The 25,089-nt window shown below is 39.3% G+C and overlaps 1 protein-coding gene across 1 annotated transcript; it reads left to right on the forward strand.

Annotated features, from left to right (window-relative positions):
• Positions 1-530: 530 nt before the first annotated feature.
• On the forward strand, positions 531-23,910 carry AP3M2 (adaptor related protein complex 3 subunit mu 2). Its single transcript, XM_047091823.1, has 9 exons — positions 531-571; positions 2,266-2,608; positions 6,146-6,317; positions 10,359-10,496; positions 17,611-17,696; positions 17,952-18,085; positions 19,873-20,080; positions 20,355-20,499; positions 21,646-23,910. Exons 2-9 carry the CDS (start codon positions 2,336-2,338, stop codon positions 21,744-21,746), a joined length of 1,257 nt encoding a protein of 418 aa, XP_046947779.1. The 5' UTR covers positions 531-571; positions 2,266-2,335; the 3' UTR covers positions 21,747-23,910.
• Positions 23,911-25,089: the final 1,179 nt, after the last annotated feature.

Raw genomic sequence — 25,089 nt, forward strand, 5'->3', positions numbered from 1 at the left:
CATCCAGGTCCAGAGCTCTTGATGCTATATACAGCCAATCATCTTTACCCAATGTACATAAATGAAAATGCATCGTGGCTCTTTTTAAATAGTTGTTACTACCCATGGCTTATTATTCATGATGCTATTTCACAATTCATGCCCTGGAAGTCACACTTTTTAGCATCCCCCTCGAGGTGCCTTCCACGTTTACGAAGGTGGCAGCAGCAGCTGCCCCTTTGTGACTGGTTGACTAAGGGCCAGGCGGCCCTCAGACCGATCTCGACAGCCAATCAGGGCTCGGAGCCACAGAGCTGCACCAACCGGAGGTTGCCGAAGCCTCAACACGGGCCAACTGGGAGCTCGAAGCCAAGAAGAATGTGACCGGCGGACAGCGATCAATCAGAGGGGAGGAGCGGTTAACTGACGTCCAATCAGCGGCTCTTAGGTCCCGGTCGTGGGCGGTGCTGCCGTGAGGCCCGCCGGCCAGCCAATCAGCAGACGAGCGGCCGTCGGCGCGAGTGTGGGGGGCAGCCGGGGGTGGGGCTTGCCCGAGCGTCGGAACTGTGGGCGCTGCGAAGAGCGAGGCTGGGTGAGAAGGGCTGAAGACCCGGTTGGGGTTAGGGGCAGCGCGGGCACGCACCGGGCCAGGGCGGGGGCTGGAGGCTGGGGCACACGAGGGTGCGGGCGGGGGCACGCAGGGGTCCCAGCGGGGCGCGGGTGGCAGGGTCAGAGTTAGGATGTGCGGCGGGATTGACCCTCAGAGCTACGGGATATGGCGGGGAGAGAGGTGAGGGACCAACTACCGGGCTGGGGAGGTGGCCCGCTCCGACCAGGTGGCTGAAGGAGGAGGGGACACTGTTGCCATGGCAACGCACGTGTGCTGTGTGGCGACCTTTTTCACCGCCTGAATGTGCGCACACCTTAAATCCGCCGCCTGATCACCCCCACCCTAAAGGGCCTCCATCATCCTTTGCTCGCAGGCAGCTGGGCTGAGACCAAAAATAACCCTGTTTAGCAGCCGCCTCTCCTCCTCCCCAGCCTGGTTACTCCCCTCCTCCCCTCCCTCCTGCTGTCTAGTCCCCGGGCAGAGGGATTAAGCTCGCCCTGGGGCCCTTGGCACAACAGGCCTTTGCGGTTTGACCACCTGGTCCAGTTCGCAGCCAGCTTGAGGAATGGCCACAGCTGGGGTACAGCGCGGCTGTCTCTTCCTGGGGACTGCACCGTAGAGATGCTGCCGCCTGAGCGACCTGGGGTATCCCTCAGATTTCTTTAAGGCATCCAGTGCAGAGCCTTGTGCATAACAAGTACTCAGAGAATGCGGTCTGACTCCATGAATAAAGACCACAATGATAGCTTTCCACCTATGGACCAGCGCTGTCCAATAGATCTATAAAGCGAACCAGATACGTAATTTTACCTTTTCTGCTAACCACGTTTTTAAAAAAGGTTAGGTTAATTTTAATATATTTTACCTAACCTCACATATCAGAATATCAATATTAACTGAATATTAATTCACGAGTTAATATTAAATTACTGGTATCTAAAATTCCTTTTTAAATACAAGACCTTCAAAATCTGGTGGGAACTTATACTTACCTCACATCTCAGTTCAGACCAGGCACATTTCAAGTGCTCACTGGCTGCATTTAGCTGATGGCTGCCATATAAGACTGTGCAACCATAAGCATTTCTCATTTCATGTGGCTGAATACATAAAACTCCTCAATACTCTTTGAAACTCTCTTCTGTGCAGGGAGCACTGCAGTGAGGCAACAAAAAACATGAGGCATGGTCTTTTTTTTTTTTTAATGTTTATTTTTGAGACAGAGACCGACAGAGAATAAGCGTGGGAGGAGCAGAGAGAGAGGGAGGCACAGAATCCGAAGCAGGCTCCAGGCTCTGAGCTGTCAGCACAGAGCCTGATCCGGGGCTCCAACCCATAGACCAGGAGATCATGACCTGAGCCAAAGTTGTATGCTCAACCGACTGAGCCCCTCAGGCGCCCCATGGCATGGTCTTCTTTGTCAAGGAGCTTCCAGACCAGTTGATATATCAGACATCCAAAAATTAAATTGAGTTTTAAGTGGTAGTAATTAAGGCAATAGTAAAGATAACCAGGCAGTATATAATTGGCAAACAAGATGGCTGATGAATTATCCTTAGGAATTGTAGGCAGGAATACTTCAGGCTCTTAAAGAAGAGGAAGACATGAATCTACTCTTGAAAGATAGGTAGGTGTTTTGGTTGAGTGGAAGTGACCATAGCTTCTTTTATTTTTAGGGTTGAAAATTGGCAGTCCTGAGACTTTCAGACTGAAAAAGACTTCTCTCTCTCACTGACAGTCTCCATCATGATTCATAGCCTTTTCTTGATCAACTCCTCTGGAGATATTTTCCTGGAAAAACATTGGAAAAGTGTGGTCAGCCGTTCTGTCTGTGATTACTTTTTTGAGGCACAAGAGAGAGCTACCGAGGCAGAAAATGTACCTCCAGTTATTCCGACTCCTCACCACTATCTCTTAAGTGTTTACCGTCACAAGATCTTTTTTGTGGCTGTGATCCAGACAGAGGTCCCACCGCTGTTTGTCATTGAGTTCCTTCACCGAGTAGTGGACACGTTTCAGGTGCGTGAATGTGAGGAGGCTCATGCGTGTAAATTATAAAGTGTCTGTACAGTTCTGTTTCCATTGTATTCAGCTTCAATTAAGGAACTTTTTAAAAAAAAACTGACTTTGCTCACTTCCTCTCCCATCTGATAAGATCCTTGTTTCTGTTTATGGAACTGGCTGCACCTGAAATGGCACATTGAATACTTCTGAACCTGTTGCATGAGGAAGCCACTCTACTTGGTATGATTATATACAGTCATTTTAGTTCTGGAGATTGGAATCGCCCCACTTTTTATTCATAAATCAGAGGAATTTAGTTTGGGTTTTTTTTTTCTTTTTTTTAGTGGACTTGATGCTAGCCATTGTTAAGTACCTTGCTATGAGTTGCATCAAAAAGTAATGAGTGTGTAAAGATACGTATATTTTCAAGTGTTAGAAAAAACTAAGTAATGCTTGTTTCACTCTCCTTGGCAAGAGTAATTTGTGAAGCCAAACTTCATCTTGAGTTTGGAGTGCTTATCCAAAGCATCTGAGTACTAGTGATGAGCTTTCATTGCAAACTAAGATTGGAAAATCTTCTGTTCCTGTAAGAATTTAAGTGACACATTTTACAAGACACAGTTTTCACTTTGAGTTTTTCTTTCAGGAATAGATTTGAAGATCTTGGGGAGCAGGGTACAGGGGAGGTGAAAGTAAGTTATATCAAGATGTCAGCACTATTATTAGCTCAGGATTTTAGGCTTCCCAGACCCTGGATTCAAATATGGGATCCTCCCTCTAAAAGAATTGCTCAAATTCTACCTCTTATGGTCACTTGCCTTTTATTTTATTTTATTTTTTTGTAATGTTTATTTATTTTTAAGAGAGAGACAGAGCACGAGTGGGGGAGGGGCAGAGAGAGAGAGAGGGAGACGCAGAATCTGAAGCAGGCTCCAGGCTCTGAGCTGTCAGCACAGCCAACGTGGGGCTCACACTCACAAACCGTGAGATCATGACCTGAGCTGAAGTCGGACACTTAACTGACTGAACTACTCAGGCTCCCTGGTCATTTGCCTCTTATTATTGTCATCATACAATAAGTGAGAAGCAAGGGCCCTTTGGTTTAATTTCTGTGTCATGTGTGGTCTGGAATTGGTCATATGAATACAGAAATTGTGGAATAAGAGAAGAAGAAGAGAATGATGACTCAGATATTACGGTGAAATTAAAAAATAAGTCAAAGAGTCCTTTCATTTCCAGTCATATCTGTATCACATGTCTGGAAAATGAAAATATATTTTATAATTTTTTTCCCACAAATACTTTCTGGTAGTACTATTCTGGGTTTCCAGTTCTTATGTGGCATACCAGTTCTTTCCCACAGTGAAAAACTGAGAATTATAAACCCCAGTATGTGGAGTAACTAAAAGTAGAAGAACCCAGTAGTTATGACCTTAAACTACTCTAATTGAGCCTTATTATGATTTCCACATATGATATTTTACCCCATTCTAAGATTAACAGTCCCATTGGTGAAACCCAGCATTTGCTTCATCCCTCCATAGCAATATTTTGTAATCTATTACGAGACAGGAAGTGAGAAAAGTTGTTTAATCTCGTTGAAAACACAGAGGACTTTGGGATAACAGTAAAGTTCCTAGTTTGGAAGTCTGGGACTTCAGAGCTTGTCATTTTTGAAGGATTTGTTAAAAGTAAATGGACATACCCTGATTTTAATGTCTTTTCTCTCTGGCTGCATTATTTGTTTAGTACTAGAATATGATGGAAGAGTTCCAGCGCTAGAATTGCACATAATTTTGCTATAGCAATTTGTCACACTTACAAGTCTTCTTTCCAACTGCTTAGTTCACGTTATGTCTGATTGACAAAATCTGGTGAGGTGTTTTATTTATTTTTCAAAATAAAAACACTCTTGGGAGGAAATGTGTTACCTCCCCCCCCTTCTTTTTAAACATTTTTTTTAACGTTTATTTATTTTTGAGACAGAGAGAGACAGAGCATGAACGGGGGAGGGTCAGAGAGAGGGAGACACAGAATCTGAAACAGGCTCCAGGCGGTGAGCTGTCAGTACAGAGCCCGACGCGGGGCTCGAACTCACAGACCGCAAAATCATGACCTGAGCTGAAGTCAGCTGGTTAACCGACTGAGCCACCCAGGTGTCCCCTCCCCCCCCTTCTTAAATCCTCATTTTTAAAGAAGTCTTGTTTTAGAAACACATTCCTGACTCTTAAGTGTTCTTGGATATTGCAATGTCTCTGACAATTTTTATTATCTGATGTAATTTTAATTTAGATCACGTGTACAGTCCAGTTTTGGATGTCATGATTTTAGGAGCATGTTGGAAAACTAGAGCGTATCCAAAGAAATAGCAAGATGGTGAAATGATCTAGAAACCATACCATAGCGTGAATAGTAGAAGGATCAAACAGGGTTTGGCTGGGAGAAAAAAAAAAATGAAGTGAAAGTTAGCTGTCTTCAAATAGCTGTGGGGCTGTTATGTAAATTTGTTCTGTAAGGCAGATCTAGAAAGCAAATTTCTGTTTAGCAAAAGAAAGAACTTTCGAATAATCAGAGCTTTCCATGAATAGAATGGGCTTTCTCAAAAGGCAAATGGATGAATTCAAGAATGATTGTATGACCATCTCAGAGGTCCTGTAAAAGATGCGACTGACGACTGACGTTCCTAGAGGGCCTCTAGAAGGGCCTCGCTAAATGACTACTAGCATTTCTTTTTCGTCATCATGCATCACGTTTTACAAAGTGTTTTATAATTTACAAAGCATTTCCACATGTATTATCATTTAATCAATCATGCTTAGTTCTTATAACCTCCTTGTGTGTCCAGTGGTATTATCCTGATTATACTAGTAAAGAAATCAAGACCTGTATCAGTTAGCATGACTTACTCTGGTAAGTGACAATAAGATTACCACCCAGGTCTTCTGATTTGGAATCCAGTGCTTTTTCCACAACCCAGATAACTTAGTATCTAAGTTTAGCCTGTGTTAGTAAAAAGACAAAGCCTTCTTAGAATCATCCTAGCATCTTAGAGACTTTCTGGTGTGCTAGTTCATCTCCCTCATTTCATTTTATTTCCTTCTCAATTCTTATTTGCTGTATCAGTGTTAAGAGATAGCACAACAGAAAGCATTAAGAAAATTTTTAGGTCCAATCTGGGTCATATCAAGTATTATTATTTTGCATAGTTCTTTCAAATTCTTGTTCCTAAGCACATGTAATAGTTTAGGTTCAGTTTTGTATTTGTCATGTTTTGTCTAGTTGAAGAAACTAACCCCAAAAGGTTAAATGACTTACTCTTAATTTATAAAAGAAGTTAGTGATGATACTAGTACTATTAGCCAGTCCACTGTTCTATCTACCAAACCGGGTTGCTTAAGAGAACTAAGGTTATGCTTCATTCCTTCATTGCAGAAGAATATTCCAGAAACACTGAGTAAACACATGGACAGGACTAGGTCCTTATTTTTTAGGAAGATTCTTTTTGTTACAATCTCTGAATGCTATATATTCTACATATTGTATTTTCATCAGGATTATTTTGGAGTCTGTTCAGAGCCAGTGATCAAAGACAATGTGGTTGTGGTTTATGAGGTACTGGAAGAGATGCTTGACAATGGGTTTCCATTGGCTACCGAGTCAAACATCCTCAAAGAACTGATAAAGCCTCCCACTATCCTTCGAACGGTTGTCAACACCATAACAGGTATGGAGAAAGAGGAAACCAAGCTGCTGCCATCCTGGGTGTGGCTTTCTCCGGTGTGGTGCACTGTTTTGAGTGCTTGTCTTTGGGGCTCTCAGATGTCCAGGTGCTTTAATTTTGTTCGTTATAGTCTTTGATTATGACCTGAAATATGTTTTCGTTATGTAGAAAAGGCCTTGATTTCAGTGACAATAAAGTATGCTTCTTTAAAAAGCATTTCTTTCTGATTACAGAAGAAGCACATGATTATTAAAGAAATGTCAGAGATACAGAAAAGCACAAAGACCTTGAAAATAACTTAATCACACCATAATTTTGACATATTTTCTGCGTCTTCTAGACAGATGAATAATGAATAGATGCATAGATTTTTTAAAAACAACTCTTGTCTATTTTTTAAAACTTTCATCAATATTTTGTGAACATTATCCCATTATGATACATTTTCTTCTACATAATTTTTAGTGACTTTATAATTTTCTACCATATGGAATAGACCCTAAGTGATTTGTTCAATCCATATTTATGATGGTTCTGATTTTTTGTTCTTTTAAATAACAGGGAATTAACTCTCTTACACCTAAATCTTTGTGTACATCTTCTTTGATTTATTTTCAGTAATAGAAATGGAAGTGCTAAATCAAAGGGCATGCACATTTTAAGGACTTTAATGCATTGTGCCAAATTGTCTTCTAGAAAATTTATAGTTTCTGTAGCTGTTTCTGTGCATCCTAGCCAATCCTATTATTAATTTTTTCAAATCTTTGGCATTTAATAGTTTAGTCATGTCATATTTACACACTCATTTTTTTTAAGTTTATTTATATATTTTGAGAGAGGGAGAGAGAGAGAATCCCAGGCAGTCTCCACACTGTCAACACAGAACCCTGTATGGGCCTCGAACTCGTAAACCATGAGATCATGACTTGAGCCGAAACCAAGAGTCAGACCCTTAACTGACTGAGCCACCCAGGCACCCTGCACACTCATTTTTTATTACTAAGGAAGTTAAAACCCATTCGAGTATTTATTGACTGTTTTTCTTCTATAGTGAATTACCTACTTGTGTCCTTTGCCCAGCTTTTCTTTTATTGAAATGTTTTTCTTTTTTTATACTAACATAAATTTTGTTAATGTTTATTCATTTTTGAGAAAGAGACAGAGCGTGAGTAGGGGAGGGGCAGAGAGAGAGGGAGACACAGAATCTGAAGCAGGCTCCAGACTCCAAACTGGCAGCACAGAGCCCAATGTAGGGCTCGAACTCATGAACTGCGAGAGGATGACCCTGAGCCGAAGTCTGACGCTCAACCAACTGAGCCACCCAGGCACCCCTCATACTAGTCTAAAAGAAGTCCTTTCATTTAAGCACATTAAACCATCATGTATATTTCCAGTATACATGATCATTTGTAGTTCTGTATATTTTTTGAATCCTATGTCACAGATATTTTCTCATAATCTGCCTTTTAACATTGTCTATGGTGTTTTTGTTTAGCCACATTTAAAATTTTCTGACTTAGTCATATTAGTCATTCTGCTTCATTCAGGTTTTACATTGTGAGTCTTGTTTCATATATAAACAAGGGTTTGCATGACATTTGACAAACTGATTGAAAAAAAATATATATATATATTTTATGTTTTTATTTTTTGAGAGAGAAAGAGAGCATGGATGCATGTGCCTGCATGCAAGCTGGGGAGGGGCAGAGGGAGAGAATCTCAAGCAGTCTCCACGCTCAACGCTGAGCCAGGGTGTAGACATGGAGCCCGATCTCACAACTGTGAGATTGTGACCTGATCTGAAATCAAGAGCTGGTTGCTTAACTGACTGAGCCACCCAGGCGCTCCCCACCCTGAAAAATACATTTTTTTTAAGTATAAATTTGCAAGAATACTGGGACAATTTTGAAAAAGTACTGCAAAGGTGGATTTTCCTTGTCAACAAATATCAAGCTATATTAAGTTCATATAGGACAGGAGACAGAAACTCATACATAGATAGATAAGCTATTAAAGGGCAAGACAGTTTTGAAAATAAATATTTTTTAAAAAGAGTAAGAGAGGGGCACTTGGTTGGCTCAGTCAGTTAGCGTCTGACTCTTAGTTTTGGCTCAGGTTATGATCTCCTGGTTCATGGGTTCAAGCCCAGTGTAGCGCTCCTGCTGATGGTGTGGGCCTACTTTGGATTTTCTCTCCCTTCTCTCTCTTGCCCCTTCCCAGCTTGTGCATTCACTGCACTTATGCACTCACTCTCTCCCTCTGTCTCTCAAAAGAAAAGCAAGAGAGAAAATGTGTTCTATCAAATACAAGAGATAAAGTTTTGATAATTTTAAAAACATAGTATTGGCCCAGTAATAGACAGATAGGTGGCTAAGATAAGGTAGAATGTTCAGAAACAGACCCTTTCTTTTGTAGGAATTTGGTATAGATAGATGTCATATATATCAAATCAATGAATCAGGGGCCAATTGTTAAATAAACTATATTAGGACAGTCAGCTTTGATATAGAACAAAATGAAGTCCTTCCCTACGCATTCTGGACACTAAATTCCAGCAAAGAGTTAAACATAAACCTTATAATTGTTAGAAGAAAACATAGGGGAATGTCTTTTTGATCTCAGAGAAGGGAAGGTCTTTTTTAAAAAGTATATTTTCTTCTGGTTCTTTTATGGTTTTACTTTTGGGTTTAATTCTTTAGTCTATTATCTTGGTATACAATATCAAGTAAGGCTCTGTTTATTTCTCCAAAATTTCTACCAGTTTTCCTAGCACCATAACTTATCCTTTTCCCCTGTTTTAAAATGATATTTTTATCTTGTACTAAGTCATTATGGATTCTTGGTCTGTTTTTAGGCTTTCCTGCCTTATCATACTGCTTTAATTATTATTATTATTATTTTTTTTATGTTTATTTTGAAAGAGAGATAGAGCATGAGCAGGGGAGGGGCAGAAAGAGAGGGAGACACAGAATCCGAAGCAGCTTCAGGCTCTGAGCTGTCAGCACAGAGCCCGACACGGGACTCATCTCATGAACGGTGGACCTGAGCTGAAGTCAGATGCTTAACTGACTGAGCCACCCAGGCGCCCTATACTGCTTTAATTATTACAGCCTAATGACATGTTTTAACATACGGTGCCTCTTTTTAAGAAAAACACATTTGTTGGGTTTTTCAATAATCTGGATTCATTTAACTCTTAAACTCTTTGTTAGTGCCTGGATCATTTATAAATACTATGGAGTCATTTTTCTGAACTTCTCTTAAATCTAGAAAAAGATACCTGAGCTGAAAGTACCTTTTGAAAAGCTGAAATGTTGTGTAAATATGCCGAATATATGCGTGTGTTTAATGTTTCTTTCTTTAGATTAAAAGGTCCAGGTTACAAAAGAAGGAAATAGATTTTTAATTAGTTATAATATTTCAGAATTTCAGTATAGCACTTTTGAATTAAAAAAATATTTTTGATGCTTGTGGGAAGAAAAAACAAGGAATTGATTTGCAACTCTTAGGGAAAGATCTAATTTGTATTATTTTCCTAACATTCAGTGTACATTAGTTGTAGTAAAATGTATACATTTTAATACCTAGCATAAATGTACCTAAGAACGCCTAGCATAAATGTACCTAAGAACGTACCTTAAACTAGAATACGGTTTTTACCCATGAAAATTTTATATTTATGTAGATTACCATCCCTACTGAAAGCCAATACATTATTTAAGCTACAAGCTATTGTGAAATTTGAGAGACCAACTTCAGGTTTCTTTCAAAACCAAAATATGATATCTGTTTCTCAAGTAACTTTTTTAACCTTTATTCTGGTCGAGGAAGCAGACCAGATGGCAACAACTTTTTAAAATAGACTAGGTTACCCATATATAAGTTGGGAAACTCTTATCTTTTTTTTTTTTTTTTTTAATTCTTCAATTGAGTGCATGAAGAGTGGGAGCATAGAAACTCCTAGGGAAGTGTTCTATGATTATTAGATAACTGGTTACATCTAACCACAATGGAATTAAATTACAGTAATATTCATTATCTTAGGAAGCACCAATGTGGGTGACCAGCTTCCTACTGGGCAGCTGTCAGTGGTGCCCTGGCGACGGACTGGGGTGAAATACACTAACAACGAGGCCTATTTTGATGTGATCGAAGAGATTGATGCCATCATTGATAAATCAGGTAGGTGTTTTTAATCTGTTTTCAGAACTGGAAAGTATAAAGATGGGGTGCCTGGGTAGCTCAGTCAGTTAAGTGTCTGACTTCAGCTCAGGTCATGATCTCATGGTTTGTGAGTTCGAGCCCTATGTCAGGCTCTGTGCCGACAGCTCAGAGCCTGGAGCCTGCTTGATTCTGTGTCTCCCTTTCTCTCTGCCCCTACCCCACTTGCTCGCTCTTTCTCTCTCTCTCTCTCTGTCTCTCAAAAATAAACGTTAAAAAAATGTTTTGAAAGTGGAAATAGTCTCCTTCATATAATGCTTGCTAGTATCCCATTCAAGATCATTCATTTTAACTTAGTGCCTACTTTGTGTCAGGCGCTGTGCTGGGTACTAGGAATAGACTTAAATATTATAATGCAGATGACACAATCATATATATAGAAACCCCTAAATACTCGACAAAAACTCTTAGAACTAGTAAACAAATTCTGTAAAGTTGCAGGGTACATAATCAACATATAAAACATTTCTAAATATAATGAACTATTCTAAAAGAAAATTAAGAAAACAGTCCCATTTACAATAGCAACAAAAAGAACAAAATAGTTAGAAATAAACTTAACCAAACTTGTACTCTGAAAATTATAAAACATTGATGAAGAAAATTAAAGAAGACACAAATAAGTGGAAAGACATCCTGTGTTCATGGATTGGTAGAATTAATATTATTAAAATGTTCATACTACCCAAAGTGATCTACAGATGCAGTGTAATCACTGTCAAAATCTCAATAGCATTCTTTACAGGAATAGAAAAACAGTCCTAAAATTCATATGGAACCACAAAAGATTCCAAATAGCCAAAGCAATCTTGAGCAAGAAGAACAAAGCTGGAGACTTCATACTTCATGATTTCAAAATATATTGCAAAACTATGTAATTGAAATAGTATTATACTGACATAAAAGTAGACACATAGACCAGTGAAACAGAATAGAGTGCTCAGAAATAAATGGGGCATCTGGGTGGCTCAGTTGGTTAAGCGTCCACTCTTGATTTTGGCTCAGGTCATGATCTCATGGTTCATAAGATTGAGCCCGCATCAGGCTCCACACTGAGCATGGAGCCTGGGATGCTCTCTCTCCCTCTCTCTCTGTCTGCCCATCCCCCACTCGTGCTCTCTCTCAAAATAAATAAACATTCAAAAAATATCTTTTAGGGGCTCCTGTTGGCTCAGTTGGTTGAACGCCCAACTTCAGCTCAGGTCATGATCTCACAGTTCATGAGGTTGAGCCCTGCGTTGTGCTCTGTGCTGACAGCTCAGAGCCTGGAGCCTGCTTCGGATTCTGTGTGTGTCTCTCTCTCTGCCCCTCCCACATTCATGCTCTATCTCTCTCAAAATATACATAAACATTAAAAAAATATTTTTTTAATTAAAAAAACAGAATTGGTTAGTCCTTGTGAGGGGCAGTCTTTAAAAAAAATCTTCTGAAAAACTGATTTTTAAACATTTACAGTCAACTGATCTTCAACAGGAGAGCCAAGATTGTACCATGGGGAAAGGATAGTCTCTTCATTAAATGATGCAGGGAAAACTGAATATCCATATGTGGAAGAATAAAATTGGACCCTTACCTCACACCAAAAAAAAAAAAATAAATAAACTCAAAATGGATTAAAGACTTAAATGTGAGATGTGAAATCATAGAACTACTAGAAGAAAACATAGGGGAAAAAACTTTTTTGGGGGGTGGGGTAGGGGAAAATTTCTTGACACTTGTATGGACAATGACTTTTTTTGGATTTGACACCAAACGCAAAGGCAACAAAAAGCAAAAATAGACAAAAACTAAAAAGTTTCTGCACAACAAAAACAGTCAACAGAGTGAAAAAACAACCTGTTAGAGAAAATATTTGGAAACCATATATCAGATTAGGGGTTAGAACCAAAATATACAAAGAACACACAGAACTCAATAGCAAAAAAAACCAAATAACTTGATTAAAAAGTGGGCAAAGGATCTGACTAGACATTTATCAAACAAAGACATACAGATGGCCAATAGATGTATAAAAAAGTGCTCAACGTCACTAATTATTAGGGAAATCAAAACTACAATGAGATATCACCTCACAGTAGTTATAATGGCTAGTATCAAAACAGCAGACAATAAGTGTTAGTAGTGTTGTGGGGAAAAGAAAACCATAGTACACTGTTGGTGGGAATGTATATTGGTACATTCATGGAAAACTATCAAAAAAATAAAAAATAGAACTACTTCGTGATCCAGTTTTCCCACTTCTGGGTGTATCCAAAGGAAATGAAAGAATTAGCTCGAAGAGGTATCTGCACTCCCATGTTCATTGCAGCATTATTCACAATAGCCAACCTAAATGCCTTTTGATGGATGAATGGATAACGAAAATGTGAGATAGACATGCACACAGGCATGTTATTCAGTCACAAGAAAAGAAGGAAATTCTGCCATTTGCAACATGGATAAACCTGGAGGACAGTATGCTAAATGAAATAAGCCAGAGAGAGAAAGACAAACACTGCATAGTCTCACTTATCTGTACAATCTAAAATAGTCAAATTCATGGAAGCAGAGGGTAGAATGGTGTTACTAAGGGCTAGTGGGTGGGGGAAGTGGGGAGATATTTGGTCAAAGGGTACAGAGTTTCAGTTATGCAAGATGAGTAAATTCTGGAAATGTACAGCACAGTGACGATAGTTAATACTGCATTTTATACTTTTTCTCAGCTTTATTGAGGTATTATGGACAAATAAAATTGTAAGATATTTAAAATGTATATTGTAGTGATTTGCTGTATGTATTCATTTCAAAGGATTCCCCCATCTAGTTAAATTAACACATCCATCACCTCATCATAATATGTATTGTATACTTGAAATTTGCTAATTAATATGTTAGTTAACTTGTTTGTGGTGATCATTTTGCAATGTATATATATCAAAATATCAAGTTGTATACCTTGATTATATACAGTTTTTGTTAATTATACCTCAATAAGGCTGAAAATGGCAATTCAAAATAATATGATGCAGACCAATGCTTGTTGGTGTTACAGATCTTATCCTCTTAAATAAAAAAATTGTTCTTTAATGGTGTTCTAGATCTTGTCCTCTTAAGTAAAAAAAGTAGCAAACGAATCTCTTTTAGATTTCCTTTTGAATGTATTTGACTCCCAAATCTGATGGCAGAACTGACATTGTAATCACTAAAATTCAGGGAGCCTTCTTTTCTATCTGTTCTGAATTACAGCAATATGTCCTAGAGCTTAGAAATTTGTAGAAAGTTCTTTTCACATTAGTGAACTCATTCATTCAACAAATGCTTATCGAAAACCTGTTGTGTTGTAGCCCAGTGCTGACTAATGGATATTTGATCATGAACAAGATACAGTGAAGGAATATTCCAGGTCACACAGTCCCCTCCTCATTGAGAATCTTTGCTGATAATAGTGTAATAATAATAATGACAGTGGTGTGTAACGGGAGGTATCACTACTGTGAGGATGTCATACATGAGAATTATGTGGAGAAAGAAAAGGCTAAGGATTCCTGGAAATGAGCAAGGGAAGAAGAAATGAATTGCAAATGAAAAGACAACAAATACATATTTGAAGATGAAATATAGAAATTCTCAAAAAGGAAAGGAAACCCAGTAATTAAGTTATTGAATAGCGACCTATAATATCCCCTTCCCACACATATAGGAAAACAACAATTCTTTGTTAATAATGAATAAAGATATGTCATTTACAGGGACAATTGGTAGTCTGTCAAAATAGAGGGGGTCTACATCTTTCCCATGACAAGCCTTGGGAGATTCTTGTTATGTAAATGTGGGTGGTGGCCACTGGCTTTTGGTTCAATAATGATTTCAACATTTTTTGACTAATAATTTCTAAATTCTGCAGCAAAGTCTTTTCAAAACCTTAATCCTGAATTGTGTTCAATATACAAAGTTCTGGACCTCTTTATGACCTGACTTTATTGTAGCTATTGTTATTGACAGTGATCGTGATTATGATGTTATTTTGTTGTTGACAATGATGAGGTTCTACAAACAAAGGAAACAAAAGAGGCCAGAAAGAAAGAAAGTGAGAGTTTATGGCTGCAGAAGCTTATTTAGAGTCTAGTGAGGAAGAGGGAGGTAAAAAGAATATAAGCGATGTATCCCACCCATCCAGAGCAAAGTGTAAAGAGAGCTGATAGTGTTTATGCTTTATCAGTAGAATGAATGGAAGTTATTAAGACCCTCAGGGATTTGGGAACAAAGTAGGTGCAAACACTTTAAGGTGAGTAAAATATTTTTGGGAAATAAAGTAGTTCAGCATGAATGCATTGAGAGGCATTTAAAAAAAAAAAAAAAGTAATGAGGCTTTAAAACTAAGTAGGCAGCAATTTTTCATATTAGCCCAAAACTGGAAATAACCCAAATGTCCACCAGTAACAGGACACAAATTTCAATATGGTCCCATAAGAGAGTACTGTGTAGTAATGAAAAAGAATGAATAATCCATATATCCAGCACATGAATGAATCTTACATTGTTGAGTAAAAAAGATAGATGCATAAGATTATATACAGTTATATACATTTATATGAAGTTTGAAAACAGGTACAACTTCATCAAAAGTAACAGAAGTCAGAACTAGCATGGGGATGCAAGAGGAGCATGCTGGGATGCTAAGAAGGTTCTGTGTCTAAAGTTATTTACTGTGGAGGAGGAAAAGGCAGTGTTACTGCACAGGGCCCTCGATCCCCAACCTCCCATCATCTCTTCCCCTGTATGCATCTGTCCATATGGCTAACTTTTGACATGTATATTTTTTTCGTTGTTTTTTTTTTTAATGTTTATTATTGAGAGACAGACACAGAGCATGAGCAGGGGAGGGGCCAAGAGGTGGAGAGACATAGAATCTGAAGCAGGCTCCAGACTCTGAACTGTCAGCACAGAGCCCGACATGGGGCTCGAACCACAAAGCGCAAGATCATGATCTGAGCCAAAGATGGACGGTTAACCAACTGAGCCACTCAGGCGCCCCTTGACACGTATATTTTTACAACCTGTAAATTCTGAATCAGCCTGTCTTGTTTAGACTGTATACATTCTTATATCTAACATTCTTGTAACTACTGTGTGATCAGTAAGATTCCTAGAAGAAATTCTGCTTTAAAAAAAAAAAGATTGCCAGGTGGAGAGGGGTGACATATATTCTACATTAATGGGTGGTCAGTCTGTAGGATCTTTAAAACAAGTATATTGTTAACAAATATATTATAACAAAGGTGAATAGAGGCACAACTAAAAACGGGGAAAAAAAGGTTCTGTATCTTGATGTGGGTGGTATTTTCATGGGGTGTATACATATTTAAAAATTACTGAGTCATACATTTAAGATTTTTGCATTTAAGTAGAAGTTTTCCCACAATAAAAAAAAAGTACACAACAACTGGGTAGATAGTTAGCATGCCTTGCATGCCATTTTAAGGAGAACCATTGGGAGTGATTGAAGAGTTGTTTTTTTTTTTTTAAGGTTTGTGTATTTATTTATTTTGAGAGAGAGAGAACGAGCAGGGGAGGGGCAGAGAGAGAGAGAGAAAGAGAGAATCCCAAGCAGGCTCCACACTGTCAGCACAGAGCCCAATGTGGGGCTCGAACCCACGAACTGTGAGATCATGGCCTGAGCTGAAATCAAGAGTCATGATTTCGACTGAGTCACACAGGTGCCCCGCAATTGAAGAGTTTTAAGTTGGGGAGTGACTTGATTCAGATTTGTAGTTGAAAACTATCAGTCTAGTTGCAGTGTGAAGAGTGGCTTCAACTGAAGGCAGGGAAACCAGGAGGCTGCCAGCTGAAGTCCAGGCACAAAATATAGATTCCATAATGGTGGTCAGGAAGGAAAGGAATGAATAGATGTAAGAGACAGAAGTCAGAAAAGAGAGGAATTGATAATTGATTGGATATTAGCACTGAAGAAGTATAGTTAGTCAAGGATGCATGTATGTTTCTGACTTAAGCAGCAGGTTAGATGGTACCATCATAAAGAAAGAAAATAGGGGGCACCTGGGTGGCTCAGTCTGTTGAGTGTCTGACTTCAGCTCAGGTCATGATTTTGCGGTTTGTGAGTTCAAGCCCCACATCAGGTTCTGTGGTGACAGCTCAGAGCCTGGAGCCTGCTTCAGAGTCTGTGTCTCCCTCTCTCTGCCCCTCCCCCACTTGCGCTCTGTCTCTCTGTCTCAAAGATAAATAAGCATTAAAAAAAATTTTTTTAAAAAGAAGGAAAATAGGAGAGCAGATGGAGGAATGGAGCTGATGTGCTCACTTTTTGATGTATAGAGTCTGAAGTGCCTCCATGACATGCAGGTAAAGCTGTCTAGTTTGGCAGGAGTGAGACTGTGAACCTGAAAAAAGACTAGGCTATATTTGGCCATTAATGACAATCGAAGCCTTGGGAAGTAGGTGAAGTAACTCAAGGAGACCATGTTGAGTGAAAGAAAAGAGACGTTCAGAATTGTGAAAACACATCAGCATTCAAAAGATGTGCAAAGAAAGAGAGGCCTGCAGAAAGCACAGAGGACGAGGAGCTAGAAAAACAGAAAACTAGGCGAAGTTAGGAGAAAGGAGTGTTTTACAAAGGAAGAAGTGGTCAAAAATGGCATGTTGCAGACAGGTCCTGTGGGATAAAGACCAAAAGTGCCCACTTGATTGAGCAGCAGAGCTCATTGGGGACCTTAGGGAGAGCAGGTTCTGCTATGATGTTTTCTGAACCATTGGTTATGATGACACCCTTTTTGATTCTGGGGCTAGAATGAAAACTTCTTTAAGCTAATTGTCTCTTTAATCTTTTATCCCCATTGCTTCATCCTAGTGTCTCATACTTAATATGCAGCTGATAAATGTTTGGAAGGATGGATCAATGGATTAGGTAGATGAACTGGATAGATGGACAGAAGGAAAGGAGAAAGGGAGGGAGGGAGAAGAAAAAAGTTGGAAAGGAAAAGAGAAAGTTAAAGAAGGTGGTAGGGAGGAAGTAAGTTGGTTGGGAAGGAAGGAGAAGCATCGAATAGCTTCTTACTTTCTCTTTGTTTTGTTCCTATCTCAGGTTCCACAATTACTGCTGAGATCCAGGGGGTGATTGATGCCTGTGTCAAGCTGACTGGAATGCCAGACCTTACGCTTTCCTTCATGGTAAAATCCTGAACCACAGGTTTACATCTTGGGATGGGAAATTAACTGTTTCTGGAAAGACAGTGGTGAGAATGGAATGGAACAATAAGAAATAAGGACAGCTACAAAGTTTATATCAGGCTTGAATTTTCTATAAGTAGCTACAGAATTTCTGTGTGCATGTGTTTAAATAAAAACAACATCTGAATGACTTTCCTGAAAGAAATATGGGTGTTTAATTCCTACTTCTTGCTTTTCCTTGCCCGGTAACTACAGAATCCCAGGTTGTTGGATGATGTCAGCTTCCATCCTTGTGTCCGTTTCAAGCGCTGGGAATCTGAGCGTATCCTCTCCTTCATTCCTCCTGATGGAAACTTCCGCCTGCTCTCTTACCATGTCAGTGCACAGAAGTAAGCAGCCCTTATAATTAAGAACAGAATCTGTGTATATGTGTATATGTGGAAACAGTATCCGTAGTGATTAAGGACTCAGGTTATGGATTCAAATTCCAGCTGGGTTCAAATTCCAGCTTCTGTACTTAACTAATCAGGTAACCTCAGGTGAGTTGCTTAACCTTTCTGTGTCTGTTTTCTTATCTGTAAGTGGAAAATGAAAAAAGTACCTTGTTTGAGGATTAAATAAAGCAATCTAAATAGTGCTTAAGAGGAAGTTAGTGCTCATAGTTTGCTGCTGCTATTTTTGTTGTTGTTATTATATGCCTAAACAAGAACTTTTTTTCTCAGATTGGAATCTGAGTACACCTGTATTCAATCCCCCTAACCCAAAAGAGCATTAAATTATGCTATGAGAAACTATAAAAGGCAGTCATTTTTGGTCTTGAACATTCTCTTTAATATCTTGTCTAAGGACTTTTATTTTTATTTTTTTAAATGTTTTATTATTTTTTTGAGAGAGAGCATACAAGCAGGGGAGGGGTGGGACAGAGGATCTGAAGCAGGCTCAGTGCTGACAAGCTGACAGCAGAGAGCCCGATGCGGGGCTTGAACTCAGAAACCGTGAGATCATGACCTGTGCTAAAGTTGGATGCTCAACTGACTGAGCCACCCAGGTGCCCCTGTCTTGTCTAAGGACTTTTAGAAGGTGTGTAGTAGAAGATATACACACTGAAAAGAGCTATGACACCTCAGAGCCACCAATACTTTCCTATGTGATTTGGAATAAATAACTTAGGAAAATATCTGCGTGCTTGAGAGCAAAGACTCTGGACTCAGTCTGCCTGCACTTAAATCCCATCTTTAGTACTTATGATACATGACCTTGGGCAAATTACTTAATCTTAGTGAAGTATAAGGACATCATGATTTATCTAGAAAAACAGGACAATAGCAGTAGCTACTTCATACTTATTAAACAAGGTAATGGAACTAAAACACTTAGCATAGTATTGGCACACAGGAGTGTTTAACAGATGTTAAAAACTGTTATTGCTTTGGTATTAATCTGTGATTTCTGTTTCCTGTTCTGTCCTATCGTGACAACCTACCATACCCATAGGGTTTTTGTGAGGATCAGAGAAAGTCAGGTAAACGCACTCCCGAGATACTATCAAAGGTCCATGAGGTATGCATGTTACTCTCCCAAGTACAGATAATTATTGGTCACATGTCGTAAAGTAAAACACAGAAATATGGTGACTCCTAATTTTGATCTGTAATGCCTTTCACATAGTAGGCTTAGTATACTCTTTGATTTTTGTTATCTTATTCAGTCATTGGAAGACTTAGTTTATTTACTAGACAGCGTCTTAGCTTTACAAAAAGAAAAAAAAATTAAAGATTACTGTTTTTTTTCTGTGTTTATTTTTTAATATAAGGAGTAAAGAAGTAGGTAATAATACTTAAAAGTCCTTAGACAAGATATTAAAGAGAATGTTCACGACCAAAAATGACTGCCTTTTATGGTTTCTCATAGCATAATTTAACGCTCTTTTGGGTTAGGGGGATTGAATACAGGTGTACTCAGATTCCAATTTGAGAAAAAAAAGTTCTTGTTTAGACATATAACAACAACAAATATAGCAGCCGCAAACTTAATGAGCACTAACTTTCTCTTAAGCGCTAGATTGCTTTATTTAATCCTCAATGAGGCAAAAAAAGCACTTAGGATAAAATGAGAAAATGTTGCCATTGTTTCCAGTATAGTAATGAAATTGGTTTTTCGTCTCTCCCTTTTCCAGTCTGGTGGCAATTCCAGTGTATGTCAAACATAACATCAGTTTCCGGGATAGTAGTTCACTTGGACGCTTTGAAATAACAGTGGGACCGAAGCAGACTATGGGGAAGACCATAGAGGGAGTGATTGTCACCAGCCAGATGCCCAAAGGGGTCCTGAATATGAGCCTCACTCCATCTCAGGGGACACATACATTTGACCCAGTTACCAAGGTAGGAGGAGAATAAGCAGGAAATTTTGAATTGCTGATGTTAAATAGAAGTCATTATGCAGGAGCTCTCCGATAGACTTTCCAGCTTGTTGAAAGGGGAGCTTGATCAGAGGGACATCGTTTTTTCCTTGAGGTAATTTATGGTGACAAATAGTTTTCTCTACTGAAAACCAGTTTAGAGGCTGCTTGTAATACTGTGAACAGATACCCTGAGGTTAGAGATCGGCCACCTCAAATGACGGCTTCCACTGTAACTTCTTTCTTTTTCTTTGAAGATGCTGTCTTGGGATGTAGGAAAGATAAATCCCCAAAAGCTACCAAGTTTGAAGGGGACCATGAGTCTTCAGGCTGGAGCTTCCAAACCAGATGAGAACCCCACAATTAACCTGCAATTTAAGATCCAGCAGCTGGCCATTTCTGGTAAGTGATTCTCGGCTTCAGTGGCTTGATGAGAACAGAAGTGGCTTTCTCCATTAGGATGCAGACATCAGAAAACATTCTGCTGACTCCCTGTTTACAGAGTTTGGTTTCATTACCTGATAGGTAATCTGGAGTAAAATCTTTCTAGCATTTCTGGGGGAAATCTATAATCCTTACTTTCTGAAGTTGGATTAAGGGACCTGACCAAAAACGTCTAAGATGCAGTTGAGAAGGAAACAGTGTAGGTGGACGGGGCATTCCCCAGCAGGTTTTGAGTCATCGTAGGGTTGTCAGTTTGGGGTTCAAAGGTTTTTAGCATGGGAAGGCTTCTGCATTCTCAGCTGGTCACTGAAAAGAATAATTTCCCCTCCATCCTCCCAGTTTCAGAAGACTTTCGTATTTGCTTTTATGAACATGTGGAACCCAAGTCAGCCCACTGTAGTCTACACCTGTCTTAGGATGATGATGATAGTAATAGTTACCATGTACTGGGCATTTACTATGTGCCAGGCAGTGTTTTAAGCCTTTGTCATCTGTTTTATTATTTAATCCTTAGAACAACCATGTAAGTAAGATAGATAGGAGATGACTTCAGCTTTATATGAAGTTCCTATTTTTCTTTACCAACAAAACTTATCTAATTTAAGTGATTAGCATTCACTTAAATTAGAAACTCATCATAAATGTTAGAGACCTATACAGTATAAAATGTGTTCTGCTTAATGCAGTGAGAATACTTATAGGAAACACTCATTTATTAATGCATTCACTGAGTTATGCTTTATTTCATTATTCATTAATTTCATTAATTCATGTATTCTGTCCAATAGCTGGACAAAAACATAGAGTGGTCTTATTTTTTCCTTATCCTCCTTTCATCTGCATATAACTTTCTGCCCTTCCCACTTTAGAAACAGGTCTTCTAATAGGGTAGCTTCTTGTTGGAGCAATTTTTTATTATCAGTGTGTGGGCCAAGAGTGACAAATCTGTGAGCCTCAGAAAAGTGAAATAAATAAGGGAAAATTATTATTATTTTTCTGGTTCACTGTTATAGCTATCTCTATCCCACTGATCTCTGAATTGAAATGAATTTAGACAGATATGCTACATGCTTCTTTTGAATAATGCTTATGTTTTCCTTCCAGGACTCAAGGTGAATCGTCTGGATATGTATGGGGAAAAGTACAAACCCTTTAAGGGTATAAAATACATGACCAAAGCTGGAAAATTCCAAGTTCGAACCTGAAGGGAGAGTTTTGCAAAAAGAACATTCACGAATGCTTTTTTGTTTCTTACTTGTCTAAAAGTAAAAAGTAATCAGCCTGTCTCCTAGGTCAGTATCCCCTTTTGGACCCACCCACTCCCTTTTTTCCTTAGCCTACAGTGCCGTGGAGCTAATCAAGGGAGAGAAGGGTTGCCAGGGAGAACCAGACCGAAGTCAAACACAATCAGCACCAACTCAGTTCTGAGAGAAGAGCTGTGTGACAGAGGGTAGAGATACCTAATGCCATATTGAACTATTTTGAACATGGTTACCATAGAAAAGGACTAGCATTTGTTACTTGCTTGGCTTTACTTCTCTAAAGTCAATGAACGACTTCTGTTTGTTGTTTAAGGTGGAGAGAAAGATAAGAAAGAAGGAAAGAAAGCTTGGAATAAAATGAATGCTAGTCAAGGGAAGGTCAGCAAAGGGTCTGACCTTCGAGGGAGAAGAAAGGAAGTGGTAGTAAAGACGTGTGAGTACACGTGCTCAGACGAGAGGCGGGGGGAAGAGCAGTCAAGCCCCACCGGGAGGACGGTTGGAAAGAATAGAGTTGAGTTGGTTTCTTTCTGATCCCTCTACTTTGATATACATATAAAAAAATTACTAGTACTTCTAGAAGTGAACTGGAAACTTCTTAAATTCGGGTCCGCTAATGACATGGAAGACTCCATTAGAATCAGATTTTCCTTTGAAGACTGCCACTATCTGACCAGTTTTCAGACACTAACGACTGTTAGCCTTTAGCACCTGGCCTGTCGTCTGCAGTGAGAAAGTGACCTGCCCTCTTCCTGGTGGGGGGGTGCCTGAAATGCCCCTTTCCCTAACCCAGAAGAATTCTACTCATGTCACAGAATTCACCAGCCTTTTTCCTGTTCCACAAGGACAGTTTCAGAAAAGCCAATCCCATAATCCCCAGGGCAGCCAGATTCTGTGTGTCACAGTATTGAAGTGTAGGTGGCCAACTCATTCCTCATGAAGTACATCACAGCTGTAACCCAGTGGTGTCCCTATTTACTCTTGTCAGTGCTAGACTGGTGCTGGAGTCTAAGCCTTGCTGTCTGAAACTTTTCCAGCAGTAACCCTAAGTAAAAAAAGAAAGCTTACTGTCAAGGGGTATGGTTCATCCTGGAAGCTGCTCAGTAAAGTTGATTTCCCTGGAGTCTTCTGTGCTGGACTGTAATAGATTTATCAACAATATATATACCTACCTATCCATCTTTGTTTCAAGGCAAAAAGAAATTCCCTAAACCTTTGGATAAAACTGATGTTGAAGGAAGATGGGCCATGCTGATCATGTGTAACCCAGTTTAAGGAACATGGCAACTGAGGAAGTACCTCAGACTTTCCCAGTGGGTAATTTTTGCTCTAGTTCGATATACATATTAACCATTTAAATATTTATATAAAAGACAGGTTTTTAAATTCTTACTGCTATAGCTTAAGGAGTGATACTGTGCTCTGCTTCATGCGTGGGGAAAAATGAAGACCTATACTCTTCAAACCATATAATTTTTCTCTAAAGTCCTGTTTCTAAATATTTAAGTAATTTTGTTTTGCTAGTTTTATCTCCCTACTTCCTGGACTTGTTTTTGCTGCAGAGTAATGTTGCTTTGTGGTTTTCCTCTGGGATAAATCATGTTGTATACAAACAGATGTGTTCATAGTCCATCACTCCAGAATTTTCCTGAACTACTATGTCCTATATACACCCCTGGCAAGGTAGGGGAAACATCTCTGCCTCTGTGATCCCAGAATACTTGGAATTACTTCTCCTGAGGGCTCTGAAGGATTTTAAGGTTTCCTAGGTCATAGGAAACAACCAGTCTTGGTTCCTGGATATTTTTAGCTTTATAAATCCAGCTGCTAAATTTCCTTGTGGACAGCTCACCCTAATTTCAAGGGAAGAACTTGAGGAAAAGTAGAGTATCTAGGGTATGGGACCTGCGGGCCTTGGCATATGAAGTAACACGTCACCTGTGTAGCAGAACTCTGGAGCCCAGTGGAGAACATTACTGCTACCATCCAGCAGTGTGTTAACATTAACTAGTGCAGGGTGTTGTGATCGAGCTGTTCAATTCCATAATATGTGTCTTACGTGGAAGTATCTCCTATGCTTAAGTCTTAATAAAGTTCAGTTTTACCAGTCCTCTATGTCCTAAGTGTTTTTGTTACCAGGACTAACAGTGGTGCTATGCCTGGTAGGCCTCAGTAGAAGCAGTAAGAAATAAATCAATTTAGGGAGGATCTTATGATTTTTGTCTCTTCAACCAGCAGGCCTAAAGCCATATGTTATAGTGTGATTTTCTAGTTACCTCTGGAAATAGGAGATGTTGATATAATGTCATTTTTAAGGTTGTAAAAGCAAAGGTTGAGATCATGTTTTCCCCAGTGTGGAAAAGACAAAACCATTCAAGCTGCTGATGGCTATTCTAGTGCTTTCTCTGCTCTCTTGACCTTACGTTGGTCAGTTCAGGCATGAAACAGGGCTTCGAGGTCCTAAGCATCTTTTTTTTTTTTTTTTTTTTTTTTTTTTACATTTTAGAGAGTGAGTTGGGGAGAGTGGTAGAGGGGGAGAGAGAATCTTAAGCAGGCTCCACACTGAAAGCAGAGCCTGATGCAGGGCTCAGTCTCACCACACTAGGGGAACTCATGACCTGAGCTGAAATCAAGAGTCAGATGCTCACCTGGCCAGCCATCTAGGCACCCCAGGTCCTAGACATCGTAATTGTGGTAGGGATTTCTTGGAAGATAAGTCATTGGCAGTCTTTGTAAAGTATGGATACTGGTTGTTATCCCCTATCTGTACTGATACCCTTTTGTAAATCCCTCCTGGCCATGAAGAGGACTTATTTCTGTTCGCAAACCACAGTGGTTGGTGTTTATTAATACTCCATCCCATCTGTCTTAGTCATTGATCTATCTTTTGCCCTCCTGTTTGCACCATGGTGAATTTTGTAAAACTTGTACTTTCCTCTGTGGCCAGTAGGTGGCGATGCCATGCCAGGATGGGATTAATTTTTTTAATTGTTAGAATTTTAAAAGGGGAATTGAATTTGAAACTCTTAAGCCTTCCCCCAAGATACCAAGTACTGGATTGTGTGAGTTTTTGGCTTTCGAAGTTAGACGTGGAACCAGAAGTTTACGACACTCTGTGATCACCAGACTTAAGATCTGGGCTCTAGAAGGGTGGCTATTTCTATCATCTGAGTTCCTCTAAGTCTCTGCCCACTTAAATGTATTGCACAACTACCTGATAATCTTTGTTCTTAATTTTGTTCTTCAGGTCTGTTAGCGTCTGTTTGCTTTATTAGCCAGCTGGGGATAA

Source organism: Lynx rufus, unplaced genomic scaffold (assembly GCF_022079265.1).
Source record: "Lynx rufus isolate CCGP_SWC_20201006 ecotype Redwood Valley unplaced genomic scaffold, mLynRuf1.p SCAF_3, whole genome shotgun sequence".
Classification (NCBI taxonomy): Eukaryota; Metazoa; Chordata; class Mammalia; order Carnivora; family Felidae; genus Lynx; species Lynx rufus.

What these genes read in the sequence shown, in the direction of transcription:
- AP3M2 (XM_047091823.1), top strand. Translation starts at nt 2,336, where the DNA reads ATGATTCATAGCCTTTTCTTGATCAACTCCTCTGGAGATATTTTCCTG. An exon ending in GAGTAGTGGACACGTTTCAG is followed by an intron (nt 2,609 to 6,145) that starts GTGCGTGAATGT and finishes TATTTTCATCAG; the next exon opens with GATTATTTTGGAGTCTGTTC. An exon ending in ACCTTACGCTTTCCTTCATG is followed by an intron (nt 17,697 to 17,951) that starts GTAAAATCCTGA and finishes CGGTAACTACAG; the next exon opens with AATCCCAGGTTGTTGGATGA.